Below are 25053 nucleotides of genomic sequence, written 5' to 3' on the forward strand. Positions count from 1 at the left end.
CGTTAATGTTGTGCCACCGATGACCTTGACTAACAAAACAAGAATTATATGTATTATTGTAATGCACCTGACCTGCATCACAAATGGATGTCGGATGTTGATCTGGAAATGTTCACTTGAAAAACAATAAAAATATGTTTAAAAAAAAAAAAGATTAAAATAGTGAAAATATATTAAACTGAGGACAGCAAGTGGGGGGAGCGGCTGAAGTGTGTTGACAGAGTTCTGTTTGACATGATAGATGGTGATGATAAACGTCTATAAGGGAAACCTAAGGGAATTGCTTTGCTCTTGGGATTAGAATGGGTAACTTTGTTAGTATATTAAAATAAGAGCACTCCGCAAACTTGGCCTTCTCAAATTCACTCCACACAAGTCCCAATCACATATTTGTGTGATTTACCTTATTTGCATGTAACCATTGCATAGTCTTATTATTTTAGCTGATCAACATCTTCTCCTTGGGGATTATTCAAAGGAGGAACATCCATTAGCAACATAACAAATAGTGTCGCCTTTGGTGGCAGTTATAGTGCAGAAGGGTTTTGCCCTATACACATTTTCATTGCCTGCCTGCCTTTTGAGGATTGATCATTAATGACCTGCTGTTGAGGCTGAATTTACAGTTGATTCCCCTGTATGGTGAGCGTTGAGAGCAACAGTAGATAGGACTGAGCTAATGTGCATGTCATTTTCTCACTAGCCATGCAATCCTCCGTAGTTTAAGTGGCCTGGTCATGGCAACAGTGAGAGAAACTAAAATGTATTGAATAGTGTCTCATCTATTTTCTTCAGCTGTGGGTTGTCCCTTACAAAACCTCTGAAGTTCTGTATTCAAGTCAATGAGAGCTTCTTTAGAAGTCTGCTTCTGTTTGGAGACTACACCCATCTTGGCAAGAGGCATTCAGACAGCCATGACCGCATTGCAGGGCAAGAATTCGGACTCAATCACCCGTATCTCTGTGCACATCGGCTTCCACAGTAAACATGCTCCTGAAGTCACTGGCAGTTGCATTGTGGGAAGCATGCTGCTCAATCGATGTCAGTCAAGGGTATCCAAGTCCTACTGTTCTGCTAACTTCATGCACACCATTAATACATAACTCTGCTTCAGCAGTGTCTTTATTGATACCCCTCACCGTCTTTTGCAAGAAACTAGCAGTGGTTATAATTGATTTGCCATTTCCTAACAAAAGTGTCCTCTAGCAGTGGTACAGAACGTTCATTTTAACCATAGTAACAAATTATTTGGAGGACATGCCGTGCCTAGAGCTTAAGTTAAAAAATTAAGAGACAGGGCCTTGCCTGGTCTTGTTTCTTATGTCCCTGCCCAGTGTGTAAACTGTGCCTGCACATGCCCTGGCAACAATAACTAAAGGTGCATTATATAAGTGCTGCAACATTAGTGGGAGGAGCTTCTATCAATACAGGGGGCTTGAGGGCTTTGAGTCGTCCAAGCAATCCTCCTTCCGCTCACTCTCTGTACCCCCTGTTTGCATTCTCAATACACTCATGTAATGCCTCACCAGTCAATTTCAAGAGAATATTGTCACAAAAATCAGTGCCTATGGTCATATAATGCCCTATCTATTGTACCAACTATTGGAGGCTAAAATTAAGTGCAACTAAGAGACTTGTAGTTAAGCCATGTCTAAGTAGGATTGGATGGGATATTTCTTGAGTCAGTTTTCTGAAGTATTCTTTGAACAGTAGGTTTCATACATTTTATTCTCCTTCTCAGACCATACAGAACTTTGTTACTTTACAGCTGGTTTATGCTTTAAGGTCTTTATGCCCCAACTTAATGCATTCAATGATTTATAACCAAGTACATTATCATTCCAGCACATTTTTTAGAATATATATATTCCAATTTATTTATATCTGCTAGACTTCTAGCAGCAGATTTCTTAGCTTAGAATATTCCCATGTGTCAGATTGGATTTGAATATTTTTGAGCAGTACCCCAGCACATCAGTAGGTGACGTTCTATGGCTCCACATTGGGTTTATCCGCTGAGGGAATGGCATGCACGGTGCCTATATAGGCTTCCCCCAGTGGGCAGACGTCCTTTCTTTTCTTTCTATGCTAGTCAGTGCAGTTCTGAGAGAGCTACCCCCAGTCACTTTTTGACTGGCCTTTTCTCAACGTTATGTAGATATTTGATTCAGAGATTTCTCATCTCCTGTTGTGCTAGGGATGTCCTCTAAGAAACCTATGGGTTTCAAGCAAAGTAGGGCCTGTCAAACATAGGCAGATGACAGACCCACACTTGCTTTGTCTTTGGTGCTTGGAGCAGGACCATGACTCCAAGACCTGCGAGGACAGTGCAACATGCACCTATTGGCACTGAATGAGCGTTCCCTACAGATGTGAGACAATCCCATGACGTTCACAATCCTTGTCATGTGGAAGGTCCTTGTACCGCTTGCAAAGCCGCTCCCAACGATCGTCGTCCTAATCCAAGTCATCGAGACAGTCCTACAGGACAAAGAAATTGAAGAGGTCCTTACCTTACTTGTCCAAGTCCTCGGACGAGGCGCAGGAGCATCAGCTCTATAGGCCTCTCTTCTCCACAGTCTGTGTCAGGATCTGCTCCGCTCCTCCCTTATTTTCCTGGAGCCAGAGGGACTCCCACCCATCTCGCAGAGCTTTATGAGTCCATACATCTCATATTTAGGTGGCCTGACCAGTCTGGACTTCCTTCGGTTCTCACAGGTTTTTTCAGGGGCCCCCTACTGGATTCTCGCCTGTGGGCTCATCCTTGGTTCTTGGATCCAGTATGGTTCCCAGAGCAGGCCGCCAGTGAGACTGTGACCTTCTCCAGCTTCTGCTGCAGTACCGATGCTCCCTGCTCCATGGATGCACCTATGGCAGTGCAATCCCGATCGTCATACTAACTCCGAAAATTAGCTCGAACGGCATAGTCCATCACCGACCGGACACATGCCCTCCGAGTTGGACCCAGTACCTTTTTTATTGGACAGGCTTGGAAAGTGTGATGAATTGGAGGGGTCTTTTGACCCTTCTGGATACCAGCATGCTCTAGATGACACAGAGTACAAAGGGTATGAGGAACTGACTGATGCCAGTAGGGTAAACAGCATCCTCACTGGACACTGGCTTGCTTTCTCCACCTACCATGGCTACAGAGAGGAAAACCTCCTTTTTGATGGTGGTGCAGAGGCCAGCTGAGGTCTTCCACATTCAGTTGCCCCAGTGGCAGTCAGTCGAGAGTTGCCCCCTCAGAACCCTTACTCCCATTTAATGCAGCCCTTACCGATGTCCTACTCCGTCCCTGGTCCATGATCTGCATAGGGGCTCCTGTGCATAGGACAATACCCCGCCGCTGTCGCCTCACTCCTGGGGATCTCAGCGGTATCCTTGCCGAGCACCCCACCCTGGAGTGATTGGTGGTTCAGCCTCCTCTTCCTGAGTCAACCCTGGTGTGTTATAACAACTCCACCAGATAGGGAATCCAAAAGGCTTGATACATTCAGTAAGAGGATATTCTCTTCCACCAGCCTAGTACTGCGGACGGTGAACAGAGCATGCCTTTTGGGCTGATATGCCCATACGATCTGGGATTCCGTTGGGCAATTACTGCCCATGGTCTCGAAGAAGGCCCAAGCCATACAGGCAATTGCAGATGGTAGAGATGCAGTGAAGTTATCATCAGATGTGGGCTGTATATGACTGACTCGCTGGGCAGAGCGATTTCATCATCGGTGGCCCTTACGTGCCATGCCTGGCTGAGAACCACTGACTTATGAGGACCATCTCTCTTTGCTCTGTCAGTAAGTTCTGGCTCTTGGCCAAGGGAACCATCAAGAGTGCCAGCATCAGAAGTAGGTCGTGGTTGCTATTCCTGCTACTTTCTGGTGCCCAAGAAGGACAGAGGACTTTGTCCTTTCCTAAACCTGCACCATTTCAATGTCTTTCTGAGAAAGGAGTTGTTTGAAGATGCTCACCCTGGCTCAGATCCTGTCTGGCTTGGAGCCCGGAGACTGGACACATATTTCTACATCCCCATCCTGCCTGTCAACAGACATTACCTGCGGTTCACGGTGGGGTCAGGTGAACTTTCAATATGCCGTTCTCCCCTTTGGCCTTACCAGCACCCCTCAGGTGTTCACCAAGGTGATGACGGTGGGAGCAGCACATCTGCGGAGGATGGGGCTTCTATTCTTTCCCTACCTCGACGATTGGCTGTTAAAGGCAGGCTCATCCCAGGCAGTTGTTTCCTACCTTTGCTGGGGTTTACTATGAACATGCTAAAGTCGCACCTGAGTCCTTCTCAGGCTCTTTCTTTCATCAGAGCCATTCTGGATACTAATCAGTTTGTCTGTCATTCCGAGTGGCTTGTCCAGGATATTCAGGCTATGATGCTGATGTTTGAGCCTCTATCATGGATTTTGGTGAGATTGACTTTGAGGTGGTTGGGACTCATAGCCTCTTGCATCCTGCTAGTGACACATGCCTATTGGCACATGCAAGCTCAGCAATGGCACCTGAAGTTCCAGTGGGCACAGGGAAGTATCGCTGACATTTTCCAGATCTTGAAGGGAAATACAAGAGACCTGCTGAGGTGGTTGATGAGCCGCGATTGGCTCAGTGGCAGCTCACCCTTCTCCAACCAGAACTGACAGTAGTGACAGATGTGTCACTCCTGGGTGAAGTGGACACATGGGAGATGTGATGATGAGAGGACTCTTGGCACCAGCAGATTCCCGGCTTCACATCACCCTGCTGGAGCTTTGGGTGATCCAATTGGCATTGAAAGTCTTTCTTCTCTCCATAGGGGAAGGCTGGTGCAGGTGTTTATCGACAACACCACCACCATGTGGTACTCCAACAGACCGGACAGAGTGGGGTGGTGGACCCTTTATCCAAGAGGTCCTGCATCCTTGAACATGGCTGAAATCCAAGGGCATTTCCCTGGGGGTGCAACACCTGGCAGGCTCTCTGAACACCAGTGCGAACAAACAAAGCCTTCAATGGGTAGCGGATCTGAAATGGCGTCTCCATCCAGAGGTGCTGCAATTTCGCTTTCAAAAGCTCTTTGATTGGATCTGTTCGCCAATGCTGAGACTACATAATGTCTGCAGTTCTGTGCGCTGGCGTTTCAAAAGCAACTCTCGCTCGGAGATGCTTTTTGTCTCGAGTGGCACTCCGGTCTTCTGTACACCTTTCCGCCATTACCACTCCTGCCCAGAGTTCTCAAGAAGATCAAGAACAACCAGGCCCACTTCATTCTTGTGGCTCTGGATTGGGCACAGAGAGGCTGGTTTCCAGAACTATTAAGCATGAGCATCAGTCCTCCAGTCAGATTGCCTCTTCTAGAGAATCTTCTGTCGCAACAACAGGGGAGGGCTGTGCACCCCAACCTGCATTCCCTTCATCTTTATGTGTGGAGATTGAGTAGTGACAGTTGACAGCTTTCGACCTTCCTCCTGAAGTATGTGACATTATTCAGCAGCAAGGCGTCCGTTCTCTAAGACGGTATATACCTGCAATTGGGAAACATTTATGACGTACACTTAAGAGCATTGTCGCTCTCTCTGCACCCCTCTCAAGTTTTGTTATTAATTCTATCTTTGCTTTGACCCGGGAGGGCTCTGCTCTGGGCAAAGTTAAAGGTAACCTATCAGCCATTTCAGCATTTTTGCTGTTGCCAGACCAACCTTCTCCTTTTAAGTCACCCGTAGTGATTAGGTTCCTCAATGGACTCCAATACATGTTTCCTTGGAGGCCATTCATCATTTCCCAGTGAGATTTAAACCTGATCTTGACACTTTTGATGGGTGCACCCTTCCAGCCACTGCACAACTGCCCACTCCTTTTGCTAACCATCAAGATAGCTTTCTTAGTGACTATAACATTGGCCAGGATGGTCAGCAAACTACAGGCACTCTGTGTGCACCTTCCTTATGCCAGACAAGCTGGTTCTTCAAATACGTGCCTCCCTACTTCCGAAGGTATTGATGCCCTTATGCCCTTCCATATAGGCCAAAATATTACCTTGCTTACCTTCTTTGCTCCGCCTCAGCCTGGACCAGTAAAGAGCATTGTGGTTCTACTTTTACTGCACAAAAGAGTTCCAGGTGGACGATAAACTCTTTGTAGGGTATGTAGGTGCAAAGAATGTCGGTCTGCTGAAACGGACCATCTCAAGATAAATAGTACTCTGCATAAAGATCTGCTACACATTGGCCAAGAAGCAACCCCCAGACGGCCAGTACGTTATCTCGCGAGGTCCCTGTCCTAGACATCTGTCAGGCAGCAACATGAACATCTTTGCACATGTTTTCCAAGCACTACTGACTTGATAATCTGGTCCGTCGAGACCGGTACTTTGCCTGTTTGGTCCTGCAAGACTTTATTTTATCTAAAATCTGTTCGCAGACCCACCTTAGGGCAGGTAACGCTTGGGTATCTATTCTGAGTTAAGGAATCTGTGGCTAGAAGTCTCTATCAGGTGAACAAGTTGCTTACCTTCTGTAACATCTTAACTGCTACAGACTCTATCTACCCACAGTTTGCCAGTGTTCCTCATGGCTCCACAATTCTGTTGTAAAAAGTTGCAAAAAGAAACTGTCAGCACCCTGGGTTACCACCTATATAGACACCGCACACGTTACTTCCAGCACAGAGGCGAACAACGCCAACTAGCTGTGTGCAGGGGTACTGCTCAAAAATCTCCAGATCCAGTCTGATGCCTGGGAAATGTTCTAAGGTGAGAAATCTATAGCTAGATAGAGGCTCTATGAAATAAGGTGCTACTGAACATAAGTGACTATCTGTCCATACTTGTTGGCAGAATTTGTGGTTGTGCGTTAATATTTTATTAATTGGTGCTGCGTTGGAAGTACCATTTCAGGGTGCTCTTCTATTCTAAATTGATGTCTAACTTCATAGAGTAAATAGTAGTTGCTGCTTCAGCCGTAAGTCCATGTTTTCTGTTCACACATGAAAGATAACAATATAGTGTCAACATTGATTAAAAAAAATAGACATCATGGCCAATATTTACAACCGGTTATTAACTTCAAAATGTGTCGATTCGATGGTGTGAAACAAGCAGAAACCGATGTTTGCTTAATTTCCCTTATGCCGCTTGACTCTCAATGGAATAAACTCTGTTAGCATGAAAATACTGTTGATGCACATACTATGTGCTTTTCCATTTACTTAAACTGAAACGGTGCAATTCTAAATGCCCTTTGTATTGACTGCTGCAGCCCATATTTCTCGTCATGGATGGAAATCTTAATGGACAAATGGAGATAAAATTGACTAATTGACCAGAATAATTGAGTTGTAGTAGCTGGAAAGTGGTTTACCTTTGCTGTACATGCAGTTTCTCTCTGAAATGCTTTCAACCCTTGCTTAATAGGCAACATATGCCTGTCTTTATGGGAAGTGTCTTCTATGTGGTATATATTCTGTTAAGTGCTCAACTGAAACTATCTAGAATATTAGATGCAAAAAACGTTTATTCACCTTTTATAATACAATGAATGAATAAAGAAAGATGTTAACTGTGCACAAATGACGTCTCAGCGAGCTCCTTAATTTGAACTTAAAATAGCATTATCAAACTAATTGGGAAGAGGGTGCTGGGTGTGTGTGTTTTACACATGAAAGCGGGCACACACTTATGTATTAGGGGATATCTGTGTGTTATATACACACACACACTCACTTATGTGTGTGGGGGGGATATACTCACCTCGAAAATCTCAACCATATTTCGTAACCCATTTCCTCTTGTGCTTGGCTCCCAAGGTGTCTGTGGATTTCCTTTCTCCAGGGTCCGCAAGACTTGGTTGGTGGCTTGTCTTTGGAGGCAGACCAGTAAGGCCATTGGTTAGCCTTCACTGTGCGAACCTTAGATGAAAATCTGATGGTGTTTACTCGCTCCATAAGGAATGGGCGCTTCACCCCCTTAACTCAATGGTGATTTAGGGCTATACCTCAGAACTCAGTGTACTGTTGAACTCAGCCAGACATCTACAAGCTCACTACCTCTAGTATAGACCTATGAAAAGTCAGAGGTGCAGTCAAGGTGTGCTTGAAACTGCTAGGCTTCAGGACAGAATGTATTGCTACGTGCTTTGTATTTGGACCTTGCCTTAAACTGTAATGGCATGGGGAGCAAAAAAAACGATGGATTTAGGCCCAGATCTCTGTATTGAGGTGAATGTTTGACATTGACCAGCATTCTGTCCATTAGTTGTTCTTTTTACATGTGTCTCCCCGAGTGGGACGGGTATGCCCAAACGTGAGTCCTGTGCTCTCCATGCCACCGGAGACAAGCTATCCTGGCTGATGAGGGGTGAAACCCTGAAACAGGTCCTAGGATGCTTGTTTCCAGTCCAGGGAGAACCTGGCCTGGCAATTCGGGATCAAGACAGATTTGCATATAGCTGGGTTTAAACCGGAATGGCATAGGGAGCAAAAAACCAATGGATTTAGGCCTAGATGTCTGTACTGGGGTGAATGTTTGACATTGATCTGCATTCTGTTTATCACTTGTTCTTTTTGCAGTCCTCTCCTTGAGTGCACAATACTACATTTGTTAAAATTATTTGCCCTCATTATTTCTGAATTACCATGTTAAGTACTTTATTTTCTGATACTCCAGCTCTTCAAAGAAGACTTCCATGAGACTTCCTACCCTAACAGTATCATTGTTTGAATTACTGACCATTTTTCTAAATCTATTCGATGAAATTGTAGCCCCTATGTAATTCTTGTTACAGCACTGTTGTGGGTGAGACTGCATCTAACAGCTTGTTGATTTCTTTTGTAGCCCACCAAAGGTTGTTGTATCTGCTGCCCTACCCTAGTGGTAGCGTCCTGCTTTTTGATATGTACTCATGTGATGAGACTATCCACTTGAAGAGTAGAGGTGCCTATGGTCATGGTTGATACAAAATGCCATCATTGATATTGATGAGCGTGTACGTGAAAGAGAGCAAAGTGCACCAACACTCACTCACGTAGTCGTTTGTGGTGTAATACTAGTTTACTAAAGACTATTGCAAACAGCTTTCGTCCACATATATCATTGAATTGATACCTTACCAGCATTCATGACCGATTTGCAACTCAGCTATGTAATAAAATATTTCAAAAACCCACAAGACAACTATGTAAAGGAAAAAGGCTTGCCTCCATAATGATTGCTGTCTACTGATTTATGAGAGAACTTTACTTCCATTGAGCCTTAGCTTAAGAGCTTGTGATTACCTCTCAACTCATGGGACTCTTTTGATAGAAATACAGACCAGTCCAAAGTATGTTCCACTGACATTGGATACTGAAAAATTATCTGCTGCCTTTGCCACAGCTTGGTTTCCATGCACAATCGCCAAGTCCCACCTTCAGTTGCTATTGGTTTCCATAAATAGCTGTAGTTGGAATGTGCTTGGTTGTGAAAAGGGAGGATGGATAAGAGTAGCAGAAGAAAGATTGAGCTCTGTTTTGATCCTTCTAAAATGCTGACAGGACTGTTTTGTATTCTGTCATGTGCCAAACCCGTGACTCTTTACAAGTTATGAGTACCTAAGTCTCGGCAATGCCAGACTCGCTTCTGAATTAGTCACATGCCAGGCTTACCTTTAAAAGGTGTGTAGGGGAAGGGTAGACCTAGTCTTGTCAGTTTCCTTGCTGAAATGCAAGTTTGACTGTAGGAATCAGCCGTATGTCCAGTTGGTCACTTTGAACGGCTGGAATATTTCTATCAGAGATGATCTCACATCTGACAAATGCCTCAAAGGAGTGCTAATGACAACTGGATCACCCGGCAGGATTTTAACTCTAAAATTGTAGTTAGGTTTGTGGAAGATTTACTTTTTAGGATAAAACATCTAGGAGCTGGTAAGTATAAACTATGTATATTATTTTGTCAGGCCTGTAGCGCTTTACGGTAAGGGAGGCTAGTTTAAAGCTTGTACCATAATAAAGCCTCTTTGAAAAGCTGGTGAAGCAGGCTGTCAAATGTCAACACAATGCATGTTGGAGGCTTGTGGGGCTGCACACTGTCCATCCCTTGTTGAGATATTTTTTTGTAGATGTCTGCAAGGACCTGCAAAGAAAATGTCTCTTGATCGGTCGATGTGTACCAACAGCTGTCCTGGCAGGGCCAACTTAATGCCCCGAGAGATAGGCAAAGTGGATGACACAGTCACCAGTGCGCTTTAGAATATCCTCCAAAGGCCAGAAAGGTTTTGGAGAATTTTGTGACAGTGCTGCTGTGCACAGACAGGTGTGGCTGTTTGACTTTGTGCTGACTTCCATACTTCCCTGGAAGTGCAGAAGCAAAGCGGCTTATAAACTCAATCCCTGCTCACTGATATCAGTATCTTTCTTTCCATACCTTCCGACATGGATCTGTAGCTCTGATCCCACCTTAATCAATCTTCTGACAACTCTTTGAACAGGGTGCTAGGAAAGAAGGTCCCCATTGAAAAGAACAGGATTCAAAGCTGTGCTGTCACTGCAGGAACCAGATTTTGTTCAGAGACCTGCACATGGTATGCCTTTTGGTGCCTAGGCTCTGGACTCAACTCTAAGTCATGTGACAAATATGTCCTATGCATATGAATGCAATTTGAGACTGGAAGGTGAAGTTGTACACTACCAAACACAAGACGTAGTCCTGATCTTTCCACAGGTCTCATTCCAAGTTGCAAGCCTGGTCCTGGTCATGAGGTTGTTCCCGCAACCACTCCACTTCCTCCTAGAAATCTTTGAGTAAGTTAAAATCCGAGTGTAAATATAATGTTAATGTTATCGCTATGTATATGTATAAAGTGCACTGTTACCCGACTTGTATCCTGGCGCTGAGAGATGTGAGACCAGTCAACATCAAATCCAGAGAGAGACTTTGGTGCACTAGGAGCAGGACAAAGACTGATGTTATACTCTAGGATAGAGCCAGGTCTCTATTTTCTTTCTAAACTGCAGTAGGTCTTCCATCTGTCGCAGCTCCTTGGGAAAACGATTCCAAAGCCGTGCTGCCGCAACGCTGAAATCACCTCCCCCCAATTTTGCTCTTCTTGTCCTGGGTACTTTCACCCAGTTGGCCGAGATTACGAATGGGAGCATACCAACCAAATTGGTTCTGCAACGGTTTGGGCCCCGTACCGTGCACAGCCTTAAACACAATACAGAGTGATTTAAATTGAATCCTCTGCAATATTGGGAGCCAATGGAGCTCCGTAAGAGCCTGGGATGCAGAGGACTGCCGAGGTCTCATCAGAGCCAGCTTGCCCTCCACAGTCTGAAATCTCTGTAGTCTCCCAATTAAATACTTGGGGGACTCCAGCAACAAGGCATTACAATAGTCCAGCCTGCTCATAATGACATCTGACATAATGACAATATAAGAAAGCGAAATGGGGCTTTACTCCTGCCTGCCACTCTGACTCCAAAAAGAAGGTGTGATGGTGTCAAAGCGCAAGTCCCTCAATGTCCCCGGCAAAGAAATTAATTTCTCTGTTCGTCACAAAGGGCAGAGTTCCTGAGGCAATTGTCAACACCGCAGCTGACTTAGGCCATCAAATAGGCCATTCCGCTGATCTTTAGTGGGCTTTCTGCTCTCTCAGGTGCAGCCACAGAGGTCTTAAGTCAAGTTACTGCCTGAGGGGCTTTCCTCGTGCCGGCTGTCCCCTAGTTACTTTTACCAGGCACGTACCAACTCTGGTACATACTTCCACTCTGGCCAGTCTCTGTTGCCCTGAATCAGAAACAGACTCCACCAGTGCCAGTTGATCTGGTTTCTTATGCACATGTCTGACCCCACTACGATGTTGGCCCAACCTCAACCAATGTCACATTATGAAATTACTAATGTGCAAGTATTTATCATGCCGTCTGATCCAGCAAAGGCTCCATTTACTTTTTGGGTGAATCACAGGATACCCATGATGACGGGGAGGGGGGTGCCTTGCTTCCCTCTCATTTTTCTGAGGATGCCTTACACCTTGATTTACAAAATGGCATTGGGCTTGATACCACCCCTGAAACATAGTTTGATTAGCCACATGGTCCACGAACAGTAGAAAGTGCCTGGTTTTCAGTGGCAGTTCAGAGGGTGGCTGAGGTACTAGAATTATAGCTCCTTTCAATTAAGATTAATGTTTAGACAAACATCTTGCAACCTGGGGCAGCAATATCTGAGCACTGCTTTCATTTAGTGACACCCTCACAGATAGTCTGATGGCCACCTGATAGAAATCTTGTTTTTGTCCCCCCCCCCTTAGTCGGTGAGTGGTCAGGCGGCATAGGCGGGTGACCAGTTACCCCGCTTTTTCACCTAGCACCCTACTCCAGAAAGGCTTCTTGTGCAAGCTTCGACCAGAAATATGAATCTTAATTCATTTCCGACGAGTCCCTCAGGTAGAGAATCCAAAAACATTGATGCCTTTGGCAAGTGGATTTTTTTCTCTCTCAGACTGGCACAAAGATCAGTAAATGCAGTATGTATGTTGAGCCTCTATATACATGCCCTTTAGGACATGAACAGCGGGATCGTGCTGGTGGTTCCGGAGGAGCTCAGGGTTTCTTTGGCTCAGAGGGGCAGGACGCAGCGAAGTACGTCATCCTTGCAGGCTTGTATAACGTGGACTGCATTGGCTTTGCAGTCACACTTGAATGATAACCAACTTTTCTGATGATGTACAGGCATCACTAATGCCCATTGATGCATCTTGCCTCTTCAGAGAGAATGTGGGCCGACTCCCTTTGAATGCTTTGAAAATAGTAAAGCTACAATGCATATGTTGGGGCCTGTGACCACTGAAAATGATTATCCCGGCCAAGTCTGCAAATTTAAGGGCTACTCCAGGTGGCTGAAAGATCAAATGAGCCAGTTATGCAGCAGGCAGTGCCCAGGCCAGCAGAGATGCACGTTCTCCAATTCCTCTTCCCCAGTTACATTTTCCAACTTTAGTTTGCCCTTAGTGGCTCACGCCAACCTGTGGGGGTCAGAAGTCAATACTTCCTCGCAGGTTGGTACCCCCTCACATCTGACAAATCGGTCTTGCAGATCGTTCAAAAAGGCTACTGCCTACTTTTTCTCTCCACCCCCCACCCACCAATATTCTTCCTGCACTAAAACTAATTTTGAAAGAGTAGATGTCCATCCTGATGCAAGAGTTATGCCTCTTACTCTCCAAAGGGCTATAGAATAGGTACTGGGTTCAGAGAAAGTCATGGGTTGTTTCGGCCCAAAAAGGATAGGTGGCCTCAGGCCTACCTTTGACCCTTGAATGCCCTTGCGAGGAAGGGCAAATTCAAAATACGTTGGCTCTGATCCTTTCTGCCTATCACCAATGACACTGCATGGTATCCTTGGATTTGCAGGGCTCGTATTTTCATATACTCATCCTGAAGTCCCACAGGCATTACCTGTGGTTCAAGGTGGCCCAGGAGTACTTTTAGTTTGCAGTGCTCCCCTTCGGCCTCACCAGCGCTCCTCAGGTGTTTGCGAAAGTGATGGCGGTTGTTGCTTTGGACCTCTTCAAAGGTGGCTTAGAGCTTTTTAGAGGTCAGAAGTTCCTGTATTTGATGACTGTCTGCTGAAGGTGGGCCTGCCACAGTCAGTCATAGACCACTTCCTGACTACACCGGGAATCCTAACATTGTTGCGGTTTACCATAAACAACCCAAAGTCCTACCTGGTTCTATCACAGAGGCTTCCTTTCATTGGAGCGGTCCTAGAAACGGTGGAGTGCAAGACTTTTCCTCTACTGCTACTAATCCTGGACAATTGGGCATTGATCCCAGTGAGGGTGTTTCTGAGGCTTGTTTGCCTCTAGGCTTTGTGCATCCTCCTTGACAACTATGCCAGGTGGCATATGTAAGGCCTGCAGTGGAACCTGAAATCCCAGAGGGCCCAGCATCCAGGCCACCTTTCCAACTCCATCTCAGTCTTAAAGACAATGGCCCAGGATATGGATTGGTGGCGGACTGATTGGCGTGTGGGAGCACTGTTACAAAAATTCTCCGACTCATTCTGGCACCTAGGGGACATTCTAAGGTGAGGAATCTGTGATTAGCTAGAGTATTCACTAGAAAGTGTATTACTGAAGGTAAGCTTGTTCTTTTATAGGTGTTACCTCGCCATTCCTTTCCTGAAAACTAGTTGTCTTCTGTATTTGACAGGAATAAATCTCCAACTTTTTTCAGGATAGGATACCACCTGCAACGATTTTATGAATACCCTCAGACATTGAAACAATGTTGGAGTTCACCAGCTTTTACAGGTGGACCCACCTTAAAATGCCTACAATCCAACCATGTGTGCAGATGTGTTCTCTCTGAATTCAATCATACTGGCTCCTTTTCCATGTGGGAAAACCCCATAGAAGAGAGAAAAATCCCAACACTCTTGATTCTCTTAATCTCGCTTTCATGAATAATGTTTTTACATTGCCAAGCATAAATGCTGGGAGTGGGGGACCACATCACTCTTCGACCGTCTTGAAACTTAGACTTTGCTGTACTTCGCCTGGAACCGAGACTGCATCACAGAAGACTCCTGCTCTCGCTGTTCTGCAAGTCTTCTTCATCGTCTATGTCTGTGCTTCATCTAGGATCTTTAACAGACCTGTGGGCATCAAGGACACCCGAAGTAATCTCCCTCGGAGTGAAGGAGTCACTCCCCTGCATCTGCAGGCACCGCAACAAAGCTGACCGGTCTGCTGCTCCTGACTTACTGCGGACTTCAAAAGGCTCAGCAACACAGGTAGTGGTTCTGCAACTCCCTCTTGCCTGGCCTGTCCTCTCTACAATTATGAGGCCAGTATCCCTTTTTCGAACTACTAGGATCGAACCCCTGTGCACTGCATTGACTTGCCATTGCCAAGGCTTGTTGGCTGTGCACTCCCGAGATTTTCGGGCTACAAGAAGCTCCAGCCTTTAGCATCTCTTCATTCCAAGATGTTTGTCCTCACCACATCCTTTGCACCGTGGGCCTTCATCTTTGGTGAGCTGCTTGAGGTCCTTGTGCTACTTCTGTGCCTTCGGCCTGTGGGTCCTCTGAAGGGTCTTCTCCTGCTTCAGTGGGCTCTCCTGCTTGCTCAGGCCTGTTCTGACTCTCTTGCACTTGGTGAGTCCCTTGGACCTTGCTGGTCCCAACATTGCTCCTTCATCTTTTTCCATGTCTGTTGCTGCTTCCAGGGCTTGTTGGGGCTCCCGCCAGACACCGACCCCCTTGTACTCGTTTTCCGACGTGGGACAGCTCTTGAAGGGCTCCAGGTCTTTTCATCATCGCCTGCGCCTCACAGTTGCAGCGACAAGTTCATCGTCCTCACTCTTGCATCCTCCATCACCAGTGGGCATTGCTCTTCCGTGCCTCCTGGTCAGCTCTGAGTGGCATAGACTCTGTCCTCTCTGCTTGCAGTTCTTCTCTTCAAGAATCCACTCCTTGGATTCTGCTGGACTCTTGCACAGTCTTCGCCAGCGGCATCTTTACTAAAGTCTTCCATTGTGGTCTAAGGCTGTTTTGAACGTCACTTCTCACCTATGCACCCGGCTTTCCTGGAGTAGGTATACTGGTATCTAGGGTATCCATGGGTGGGGTGACTCTCCAAACTTCTGTCTTTCACAGGGTCTCTTCAGGGTCCACTGGGAAGGGTCCTTCTTCTTCAAAATTGCAACTGCGACTTTCCTGTTGACTTCTATTGAGGATTCAGTTGCGTTTCCACTCTGTACACAGCCTCCGTGGGGTTCCTTGGTACTTATCTTGGGTAGTTCCTTGTGTCCCCAGCACTTCTGAGTGTCCTGGTCCAACTCCCTACTTCGGTCGCAGTTCGCATTCCACTTTCCTAGTATATGGTTTGGTCTCCTCCTGAAGACCACTGTGTATTGTGCTTACTTACCTGTTGCAATTTAAGTATTCTTGTGTATTTGTTTTGATATCTCCGGGTAGGAGATATACCAATGTGTTAGTATGTGTTGTGTATTAAATATACACATTTTTAGAACTACACTGTGTGGTTTATTTTCGTTTACCCTACACTACATGATTAGATCTGGTAAAACAAGCTGTGTAACTCTCCTTCTGGACTAAGCCTGATGGTTGCTCTTCACAGCTACCACTTAGAGAGCTTTCGATGGTTGTCTAAGACCGCTAACATCACAATAAGGGTTGTCTGGATTAGTGTAAGGTGCTTCACTTAAATAAGTGTGTACCATATACCAAGACTTGACCCAGAATTCTGGAGCAACACATTAGTGCCACTTTTTACGAGCACTCTGGAACTAGAAACATGTCCGTAATCCTGGAAAGGATCTATCATAAGCCCAATTTACAAGCAAGGAGACAGGAGTAATCCTGGTAACTATCGGCTGATTGCCCTATTAGATATAGAGGCAAAGTATTACGCGGGCATACTACTAGAAGAACTGACATCGTGGGCAGAGATAAACCACATAATTCCACCAACTCAAACAGGATTCTGTAGAGGACAGGGAACTTCCACCAACATTATGGCTCTGTCGCTACTGACAGATGCGGCAAAATTGGGAAAGAACCCACTGTTCTTGAGCTTCATAGATTACAGCTCAGCCTTTGACCATGTGGACCGGGGTAAACTATGGAAAAAGCTCGAAAAATGGGGGATACCATACCCCCTCTTGAACCAACTCATTCTTCTCCACACCAATACTTGGGTCAGGATCAAGCTGGGTGACGGGACGCACCTTTCAAGGCGAATTAACACCTCCAACGGCCTGAAACAAGGGTGCGTCTTAGCCCCGATCTTGTTCAACCTTTATCTGGCAGACCTACCAGAGGAATTGGACAACACCAAATCGCACGCCCCACGGTTGGGGGACATTACGCTGACCAACCTCCTCTATGCTGACGATCTTGTTTTAATAAGTCTCACCCCAACAGGCCTCCATCATTTTCTAAACACCACTAGCTCATTCTCACACCGCAACGGCCTAACCATCAACCTGAAAAAACCAAGAATCATGGCAGTGAACTACAAGAAGATCAGGAAGAACAATTGGTTTTTGGACGGACACAAACTGGACCAAGTGACGTGCTACAAGTACCTGGGTGTTCTGGTGGACAACAGAGGGTCGTTTAAACCCCAATTAGAGTCGCTACACCGCAAAGGAATCATGAGCCACCTCGCGATGAAACCCTTGAAGAAGATCCTGCCAGATCACACGCTTGACCCTTTTCTACAGGTACTAAGAGCCCGTCTCCAACCGACACTAACATATGGGAGCGAAACCCCTTTCGGAAGAGATGCATTGACACTCGACAAGGTGATCGCTAAAACCTACAGGTCAATCTTTCAGCTACCCAGCTACGCATCTCCCGCACAAATTCGTCTGGAGTTCGGGGTACAAAAACAAACAGTGGAAAGAAGGGGTAGCTTTATAAAATGCTGGCACAAGATTAGAAATGCAGAGCCAGGCACCCTAAATACCCACCTTTGGACCGAACTGCAAAGACGAGAACGATCGCACGCCAGAGAGTATCTGACAGAATCTCTAGAAAGTCTCGAACTGACTGGCCTCTGGAACAGCACAGTAGACGACAAGAGCTTAAAAAAGCTAGTAACAAAAGCAACGAAAATAACATCGCTACTGGAAGACAAAGAAACTCTGGCAAAAAGGGCCCATGGATGGTTAGTCTTAAATGACTATAAAACTTTAAAGCCCCAAGCGTACCTAGACCATGGGTTCAAACAGAAGACCAAGGAGAAATTCCTAAAGTTGCGCCTAGGCATATTACCAATTCTCCCTCATTTGGCCCCATGGGAAAGGAACAAGGAAGACCAAACTTGCCGTCTCTGCGGAGCAGGCTTTGAAGATCTAACTCACATAATGTGTATTTGCCCAAGTTTAACTGACATAAGGAGAACACTACTACGCGTAATCTGGAATCAGAAGGGGATTAGATCCTGTCGACAGGCAGTTAAACTGTGTTTCAACCCGCAAGAGACTCAACTAAACTGCAGAACTACAAAATTCCTTGACGCAGTGGCAATGAGGATCAAGGAAGCACAAAAAGATGTAACAGTGCAATAGCCAGACAGTGACACTGAGCATTCTTGGGTTGGCGACCCAAATGAGGCAATCGATTGACCAACCAATTATATGTACTACAATATTTTAATTTTTGATAACCAAGTTTTTATTCATGATATCCTTTCTTTTTAAACAATGTATTTTAATTGTGAGTTTTAATTAACTTGACAATAAATCTTATCTACATATACCAAGACTTCCTCGTTTATTCTGTCTTGAATAAACGTTTGAGTATTGCAGTAGTTATTTGTTTATTTATGCAGATTTATATAGATCGAGTTTTGCCCAAATTCATTAAAGCACATTACATCAATATATTCAAGAAATGACACAGTAGATAAGTTGAGCAATAACATTAAAAAGTCCGGAGGATAAACGAAGCAATCGAAGTTTCCAAAAGGTAATCTTGTATAATATATACAATAGTAGAAAGCATTAGTGGGGAGTAAAACCACTTACTTACTGGAGGTGAAACAAGTGATGTGAGCCAGAAAAAGGATGATAGAAAACAGAAGATGAAGAGAGAATTGCAGAAAAGATAATTCAGAAACCAGTTTAATTTAATGTAGAATTGAAGTGTCATTGGAAGAGGAGATGCTTTAGCTTTTTCTTAAAGGTAGTCCGATGTGGTGATGAGTAAGCTCGGAGGGAGAGAATTCCAAACTGTTGTCCCCAGCTACCCAACAATAGCTGCCATAGAACGTTAATTTCTGAAAGCTTCTAGTTCTAAAAGAAGTATTTTAGAGCTACACCAATAATATTCTGCACTTTTTTGCTTCTACACAAATACATCTCCATTGCCATGCCAATTTTGTATAATGCTTCACGTTACCATACAGCATTCCTTTAAAGCTAGACCCATTGGCATTGCCAATGCTTATTTATACGTATTGTGATCAGGAGCAGATAAGAGGCAGATCTTGGTTCACTGTTATTTAAAGGGATTCTTTAAAACGTCCTTACGTTTCTAGTTTCTGTCAAGATATATGGCAATTTATTTAAAGGTAAGGGTCTCAATACATGCTCCATTTGATTTTTAGACACATAGATAGATTTTTAATGGCCCAGAATGCTGGTGTTGTTTCAGCAGGATTCAGTAGGGAAGCTTGCCCGCGATTTCCATGCCAACCTTAAAATAATATTCTTGGCTGCTCATTTTGAGTACCCTTACTACAATTGACCCGTTTTTTTTCATATTAAAGTTAGGGAATTTTGTAAAGTGAACTATATGACAATCTTGCTGTGATACAGGGAGAGTGAAAGAAAAGCTTGTAGGATGTCATTTTCTTTTTACTAAAACGCAACATCGAAATACCTGTAAATGAACTGTACTAATATTTAAAAATAGAGCTGCAGCTGGGAAAGTTCAAATCAATCATTTTTTTTGTTGTAATTCTGAAGTGTGATGGAAATAACGATTTTAATAGGATCAAAACAAAATCTTTTACTTGGCGATGTGCAAATGAAAAATATTTGCTGAAACATGATTTTCTCACGCTATAATTTGTGTGCTATGTAGTTTTATTAATAAATCTCCATGACTGCGACTTTTGTTGGCCTTTCAATGGAAAATGAGCTTCCTGTAAATGGCAGTGTGCTACCACACCTAGCTTTAGTAATAGATTTGTGAAAGTGTGCTTCGAAATGTGCCACCAGCTACATGCTACACCCTTACCACTATCCTGCTGAATTGGTGTGACTCATTTGCTATACTTGTACTTGTTGTTTGTGTGACACTTGGATTTTTGACAATCGCTAGAACTTCAGTGATGTAACATTGATGGTAGCACCCCCACTTTGTAAATGGTTCCAGCAACACTGTTTAAAAATGCTCCAGACTGAAAATTGTTCCATCAACACTGTTTAAAAATGCTCTAGATTGTTCTTAAAGCCACTTTGCGTTACATTTTCGTTGGAGACGTGGCTGTTATATATGTATAACCTATAAAAGCTATATTCCAAAGAGCCAAATTGTCTCTGTTTCAGTTGGTATGGAGCCAGCACCCTTGTCCGTTTCTGAGGAGAGACAGCTTGCAATTTTGACTGAATTACCTTTTGTGGTTCCTTTTGAAGAAAGGGTAAAGGTAGGTACCAAAATATATTTTAAATGTGCTGAATTGTTTTAATGCTGTGTGATTACCAAAATACATTTAATATCTTGAAAGTATTTTGAAGTAGTTTCTTGAAGTCCCCGTTCTCATCCTCATCTGATCAGACCTAGTCTGTTTGGTCTGTTATAAAATACAGATCATGGTTCAAGAAGCAGTAAAGGTCAGTATAGCGCAGGAAACCTGCTACAAAATAGATTAGCTCTTAACAAAAATGGAGCAGTTTCTCAGTACTCCTAAACCAATATACTTTTACATTTCTAGAATAAGAGACATACCAATGAAATTAATAATACATAATTAAACCAGGCTTTAGTATACAAAATATATAAATATAACAAATATATTTAACATAATAAACCTATTACACATTGAACAATTGCAAAAAGAGAGATACATTCCAAGTTGAAATTTGAAGATTTATGTAGATTTAACTCCATTTAATTTGTTCTTATTGTGACCCTATTTAAGTGTCATCATCAGTGAAACTGAGATCCTTGACTGTATTTTATCAGATACAGTTTATAGCTGAGCTGAGCCAGCACATGTTTCATGGCGTCCTGCCACGTCCTCAGGGTTCTAACATGATCGGAGTTCTGTTTTATCTGGTATGATTCAGTCCTCAAGTATCCTCAATTCAACACTACTTGAATTATTCTTCTCTGAATCACCAACACAATTCAACAGATATCCTTACTTATTGGCCATCTTGCACACCTTCACTGTCAAATGGCCCCAAATCTCCAGTCAGAGCCCAACTTCTCTTCTCAGTTAGCTGAACTCTGACTGGAAATTTGGGGCCATTTGCCAGTGAAGGTGTGCAAGATGGCGAGTGCATGAGGATAATTTTGTAACTGATCCAAATCTGAAATGATATATCTGTTGAACTGCGTTGGTGACTGATAATAATTTGACTATTGTTGAATTGAGTGTATTTGGAGATGGAATTGAGCATTCCTGAGATATTCCGTTTTTCCCCTCCAATCCCTGATTTTTAGAGTTCTCCTATATTTTCATTCATGAGGTATTCAAAGGTTCCTGTAATGACTCTCCTCTTGTTCATACTGTTCAAATGTAAGCTGCTTTTTTGTCATGCAGACCTTAACGGCTTTGGCAGTTGTACATTTGTTTGCCTTGGCTCTGTTGTCTTCCTTTTGGGGTGTGCCATTCACAACTGGACAGTTCTAGCTAAGGACTGCCCAATAATTTATGCAGTGTAAAGACATCTTCCCTTTTACTGCTGGTTAAACATCTCCGGCTATGCCCACACTTTTCACCACAACCTTGTCATACTCTTTGGAAAGGTTTATTTAGACCAAGGTTTTTTGAGCACCTTCTCCCCTATATTTTACTGCACATTGAACAGGTGGCTCTACACTTAGCCATCCGGAGTCCTTCTTGCCACCTCTTTGACTATGGATTTACTTTTTTTTAAATAATCTCGATACCCTTTTGGGAATGCATATCTTTTTGTCATATGCAGAGTGTCACTTCTTTCCTTAAAGATATTCTTTTTTTTTTTTGATAATCAACTTTATTAGTTTTATAAGAACAGAGAAAATTCATTGGTTGCAGTTCAATGAACACTAAAGGGAACATGACAGGGATGATTGATGACAAAAATAGGGTCGGTCCATCAGTCTAACACAGCAGTCTGTACGGTGGTTACAGTATGACATAGATTAAAAGGAAGACAGATCATCATGGTGGCAGCATCTTAAACCATTTACCCCACACTTTGTTGAATAAGTCAGGACATCCCTGAGCTTCTAATAGGGCCTCCTCCTGGATCCCACACCAGTCCACTCCCTTCCTCCATCTCTGCACAGTAGGTGCCTTAGCCTGTGACCAATGCGCTGCTATGTCCCTCTTTGCCACTGCCACCGCTGTCCCCAAGAAGCGTTTGTCCACCCTAGAGCCATCCAGGCCGTCAAAGACCCCCAACAGCATACGCATTGGATCGTGCGGAACCTCCCATCCCAAGGCCTGCGTAAGCTCCAGCTCCACCCCCCTCCAAAAAGGCGCCAGCACCGGACAACTCCACACCATGTGATAGAAATCGGCAGGGGCTGAGGCACATCGCGGGCATGCTGGAGAGGGCTTCAATCCGGCCTGCAATAGACGTGCCGGGGTGAGGTATGCCGCATGGAGGTAGTATCATTGGACCAGTCGCAGCTTGGAGGACGTGGTCAAGGTTTTGGGCGCCATGAGGGCATCCCTCCAGTCTGCCTCTTCTAGAGGGCCCAACCAACCCTCCCAGCGGGCCCTGAGCCGATCTAGGGAAGCGGGACCATTATTCAACAGGGATCGATATATGCGGGACACTCCCCCTCTGTCCAGGTTCCCCATCATCACCTGAGCCTCCAATGGGCTGAACTCTGGAAGGGAGACAGGAGGCGAGACATGTGTGTAGAGGACGTGTCTTAGTTGCAAGTACCGATAGAGTTGGGAGTGAGGAAGAGCGTGGCGTTGCTGTAGGTCTGCGAAGGAATGGATGTCCCCCACCCAGACATCTCCGAGCACTGAAACTCCAATGAGGTCCCACCTGCGGAACCCCTGCAGGGATGAGACCTCCCGCATCCAGGACCCATGCCAGAGTGGCGTCTGTCCGGTGAGTTTCCGGTCCCACCCCACGTACCTCAGGGCCGTGCGCCAGGGCAGAAACACCGTCCTGGTGACCGGGGCCATCGCCTGTGGCACTGGACTACCAAACGGAAGCGCCTAGACCTGTGTAAAGTACAACGCAGTGAGTTCCACACGATAGACCGGGTCGGACCAGCCGCCCGCATACCAATCGTGGATGACGATAAGTTTCGTGGCCAGGTAGTAGAGGTGAAGATTAGTCACACCCATACCCCCGTCAAAGGGGGGAATGCGACAGTGTGCCAGGGTTACGCGTGGTCTCCCGCCTCCCCAGAGAAACCGGATGAGGACGCCGTCAAGTTCGTGGAACCAACAACCCGGAAGGTAGACCGTGATGTTCTGCAGTATGTAAAGGAAACGGGGGAGAAACATCATTTTGAAAAGCGCACTTCTGCCAGGGGGTTCAGGGGAAGGGTCTGCCACTTCTTGAGGTCCGCCTTCATCCTGACGACTAAGGGCGTGATGTTCAGGGCCCACTCAAGCTCCGGTAGAAGAGCTACCCAGATGCCAAGATATTTGTGCCTCCTAAGGGGGATAACCGACTGCCAGTCGTAGCACTCTCTGGAGGGGTGCAGTGGGACCATAGTGGACTTTGCCGCGTTGAGACCAAGTCCAGAGACCCCCTCGAAATCCGAGAGGACCTTCAAGCACCTGGGGCCAGAACTTTCGGGATCCGTCAGATATAGCAGCATGTCGTCCGCATATAGGGCTATCTGTTCCACTTGGCTCGAGTCCCAGGCCCAGCCCCGAATAAGTGGGTCTTGTCGGATGAGTGCCGCCAGAGGCTCCATTGCCAACGCGAACAGGAGTGGCGAGAGAGGGCACCCCTGACGCGTGCCCCTTCGGATCGGGTAGACCTCGGAGAGCTCTCCGTTAATGAGTACACAGGCTCGGGGGTTGGTGTAGAAAACTTTGATGAGATGGCAGAACGAGGGACCGAAACCCATCCTGCTCAGCACATCCGGCAGGTAGTCCCAATTCACCATGTGGAAGGCTTTTTTGAAGTCTATGAAAAGGAGGGCTACATTTGGGGTTAGCTGATCACGGTGGGCCAGGGCCACGTGGAGGTCACGAATGCAGTGGCGGGTGCCTCTAGCCGGCATGAACCCCCATTGGTCGGGGTGGACCAGGTCTTGCAGAAGGGGTCGGAGTCTCTGAGCCAAGACGGTGGCAAAGAGTTTAATCTCCGTGTTGATCAGCGAGATCGGGCGGTAGTCTGCACAACTCAGGGACGGCAGCTGCATCTTCGGAATCACCACTATCGTGGCCAAATCCGACTCAGGTGGGAATGTGCCAGTCTCCGCCACATGGCGGAAAAGATCCAACAGGTGGGGAGCCAAAATATCTCGAAAGGCCGCGTACTCCTGAGGGTACCCGTCGGGACCAGACGTTTTACCGGGGTGTAAGAGGGAGATGGCGTCCTGGACCTCCTCCAGGGTGAAGGGGCGGTCCAGAGCGTCCGCAGTCTCTTGAGAGATAGAAGGCATTCGGGTACCAGTTTCGTCCATCAGAGTGGCCAGAGGAGCGCCTCTGGGTCGATCAGCGTAGAGGTGCGCATAGAAGGTAGCAAAAGTTTCCATCGTTTGAGCAGACCTCAGGAATAATACGGTTGACTTTGGGATAAGACACAAGGTTGTGGAGGAGCTTGCCGTTCTTATCCCCCCATCCATAAACACGAGCTACCGACGAGCACCAGAGCATTTTGGTCGATTCCAGTGAGATTCGGCGGATCTCTTCGCGAACCGCTGCCAGTTGCCGGAAAGAATCCTCCCGCCCGCCAGAGAGTTGGGCAGCTTCCAGCTGTGTCGCTCGGGATTCCAGCTGTGCGAGCTGGGCCGTCTGTTCCGATCGCTTTGCGTGGACCAATCCCCTGGCCACTCCGCGGGCAACGGCCTTGCCTGCCTCCCACAGCGTCCCCGGTGAGGGGACCGAGCCCACATTGGTGGAAAAATAGTGACTGAGTTCCTGGCCGAGTGATTCCACCAACTCCGAGTCCTGCAAGAACCAGGCATTCAGCCGCCAGACCGCTCGTGGACCCGTCGGGGAAAACCCCAGCCGGAGGGAGACAGGAGAATGATCTGAAATCCCTCTGGGCAGGATCACGGCGCCAGAGACCAGCTGGCAGTTGGTGGCCGGCATCAGGAGAAGGTCAATGCGGGAATGAGTATGGTGGGACGCCGATGTATGGGTGTACTGATCCGCGCGGGGGTTCCAAACCCGCCACACGTCAGAGACCCAG

The 25053-nt window shown here is 45.8% G+C and overlaps 1 protein-coding gene across 5 annotated transcripts in view; it reads left to right on the forward strand.

The window, feature by feature from the left end:
• UBE3C (ubiquitin protein ligase E3C) overlaps positions 1–25053 on the forward strand; it is a 1115457-nt gene that overhangs the window by 675422 nt on the left and 414982 nt on the right. For all 5 annotated transcript variants that reach the window (XM_078663264.1, XM_078663263.1, XM_078663265.1 and 2 more), the window contains exon 17: positions 20050–20147. In XM_078663264.1, coding sequence (XP_078519390.1) covers positions 20050–20147 — 98 coding nt within the window. The remainder of the gene's footprint in view (positions 1–20049; positions 20148–25053) is intronic.

This window comes from Lissotriton helveticus, chromosome 10 (assembly GCF_964261635.1).
Source record: "Lissotriton helveticus chromosome 10, aLisHel1.1, whole genome shotgun sequence".
Taxonomy (NCBI): Eukaryota; Metazoa; Chordata; class Amphibia; order Caudata; family Salamandridae; genus Lissotriton; species Lissotriton helveticus.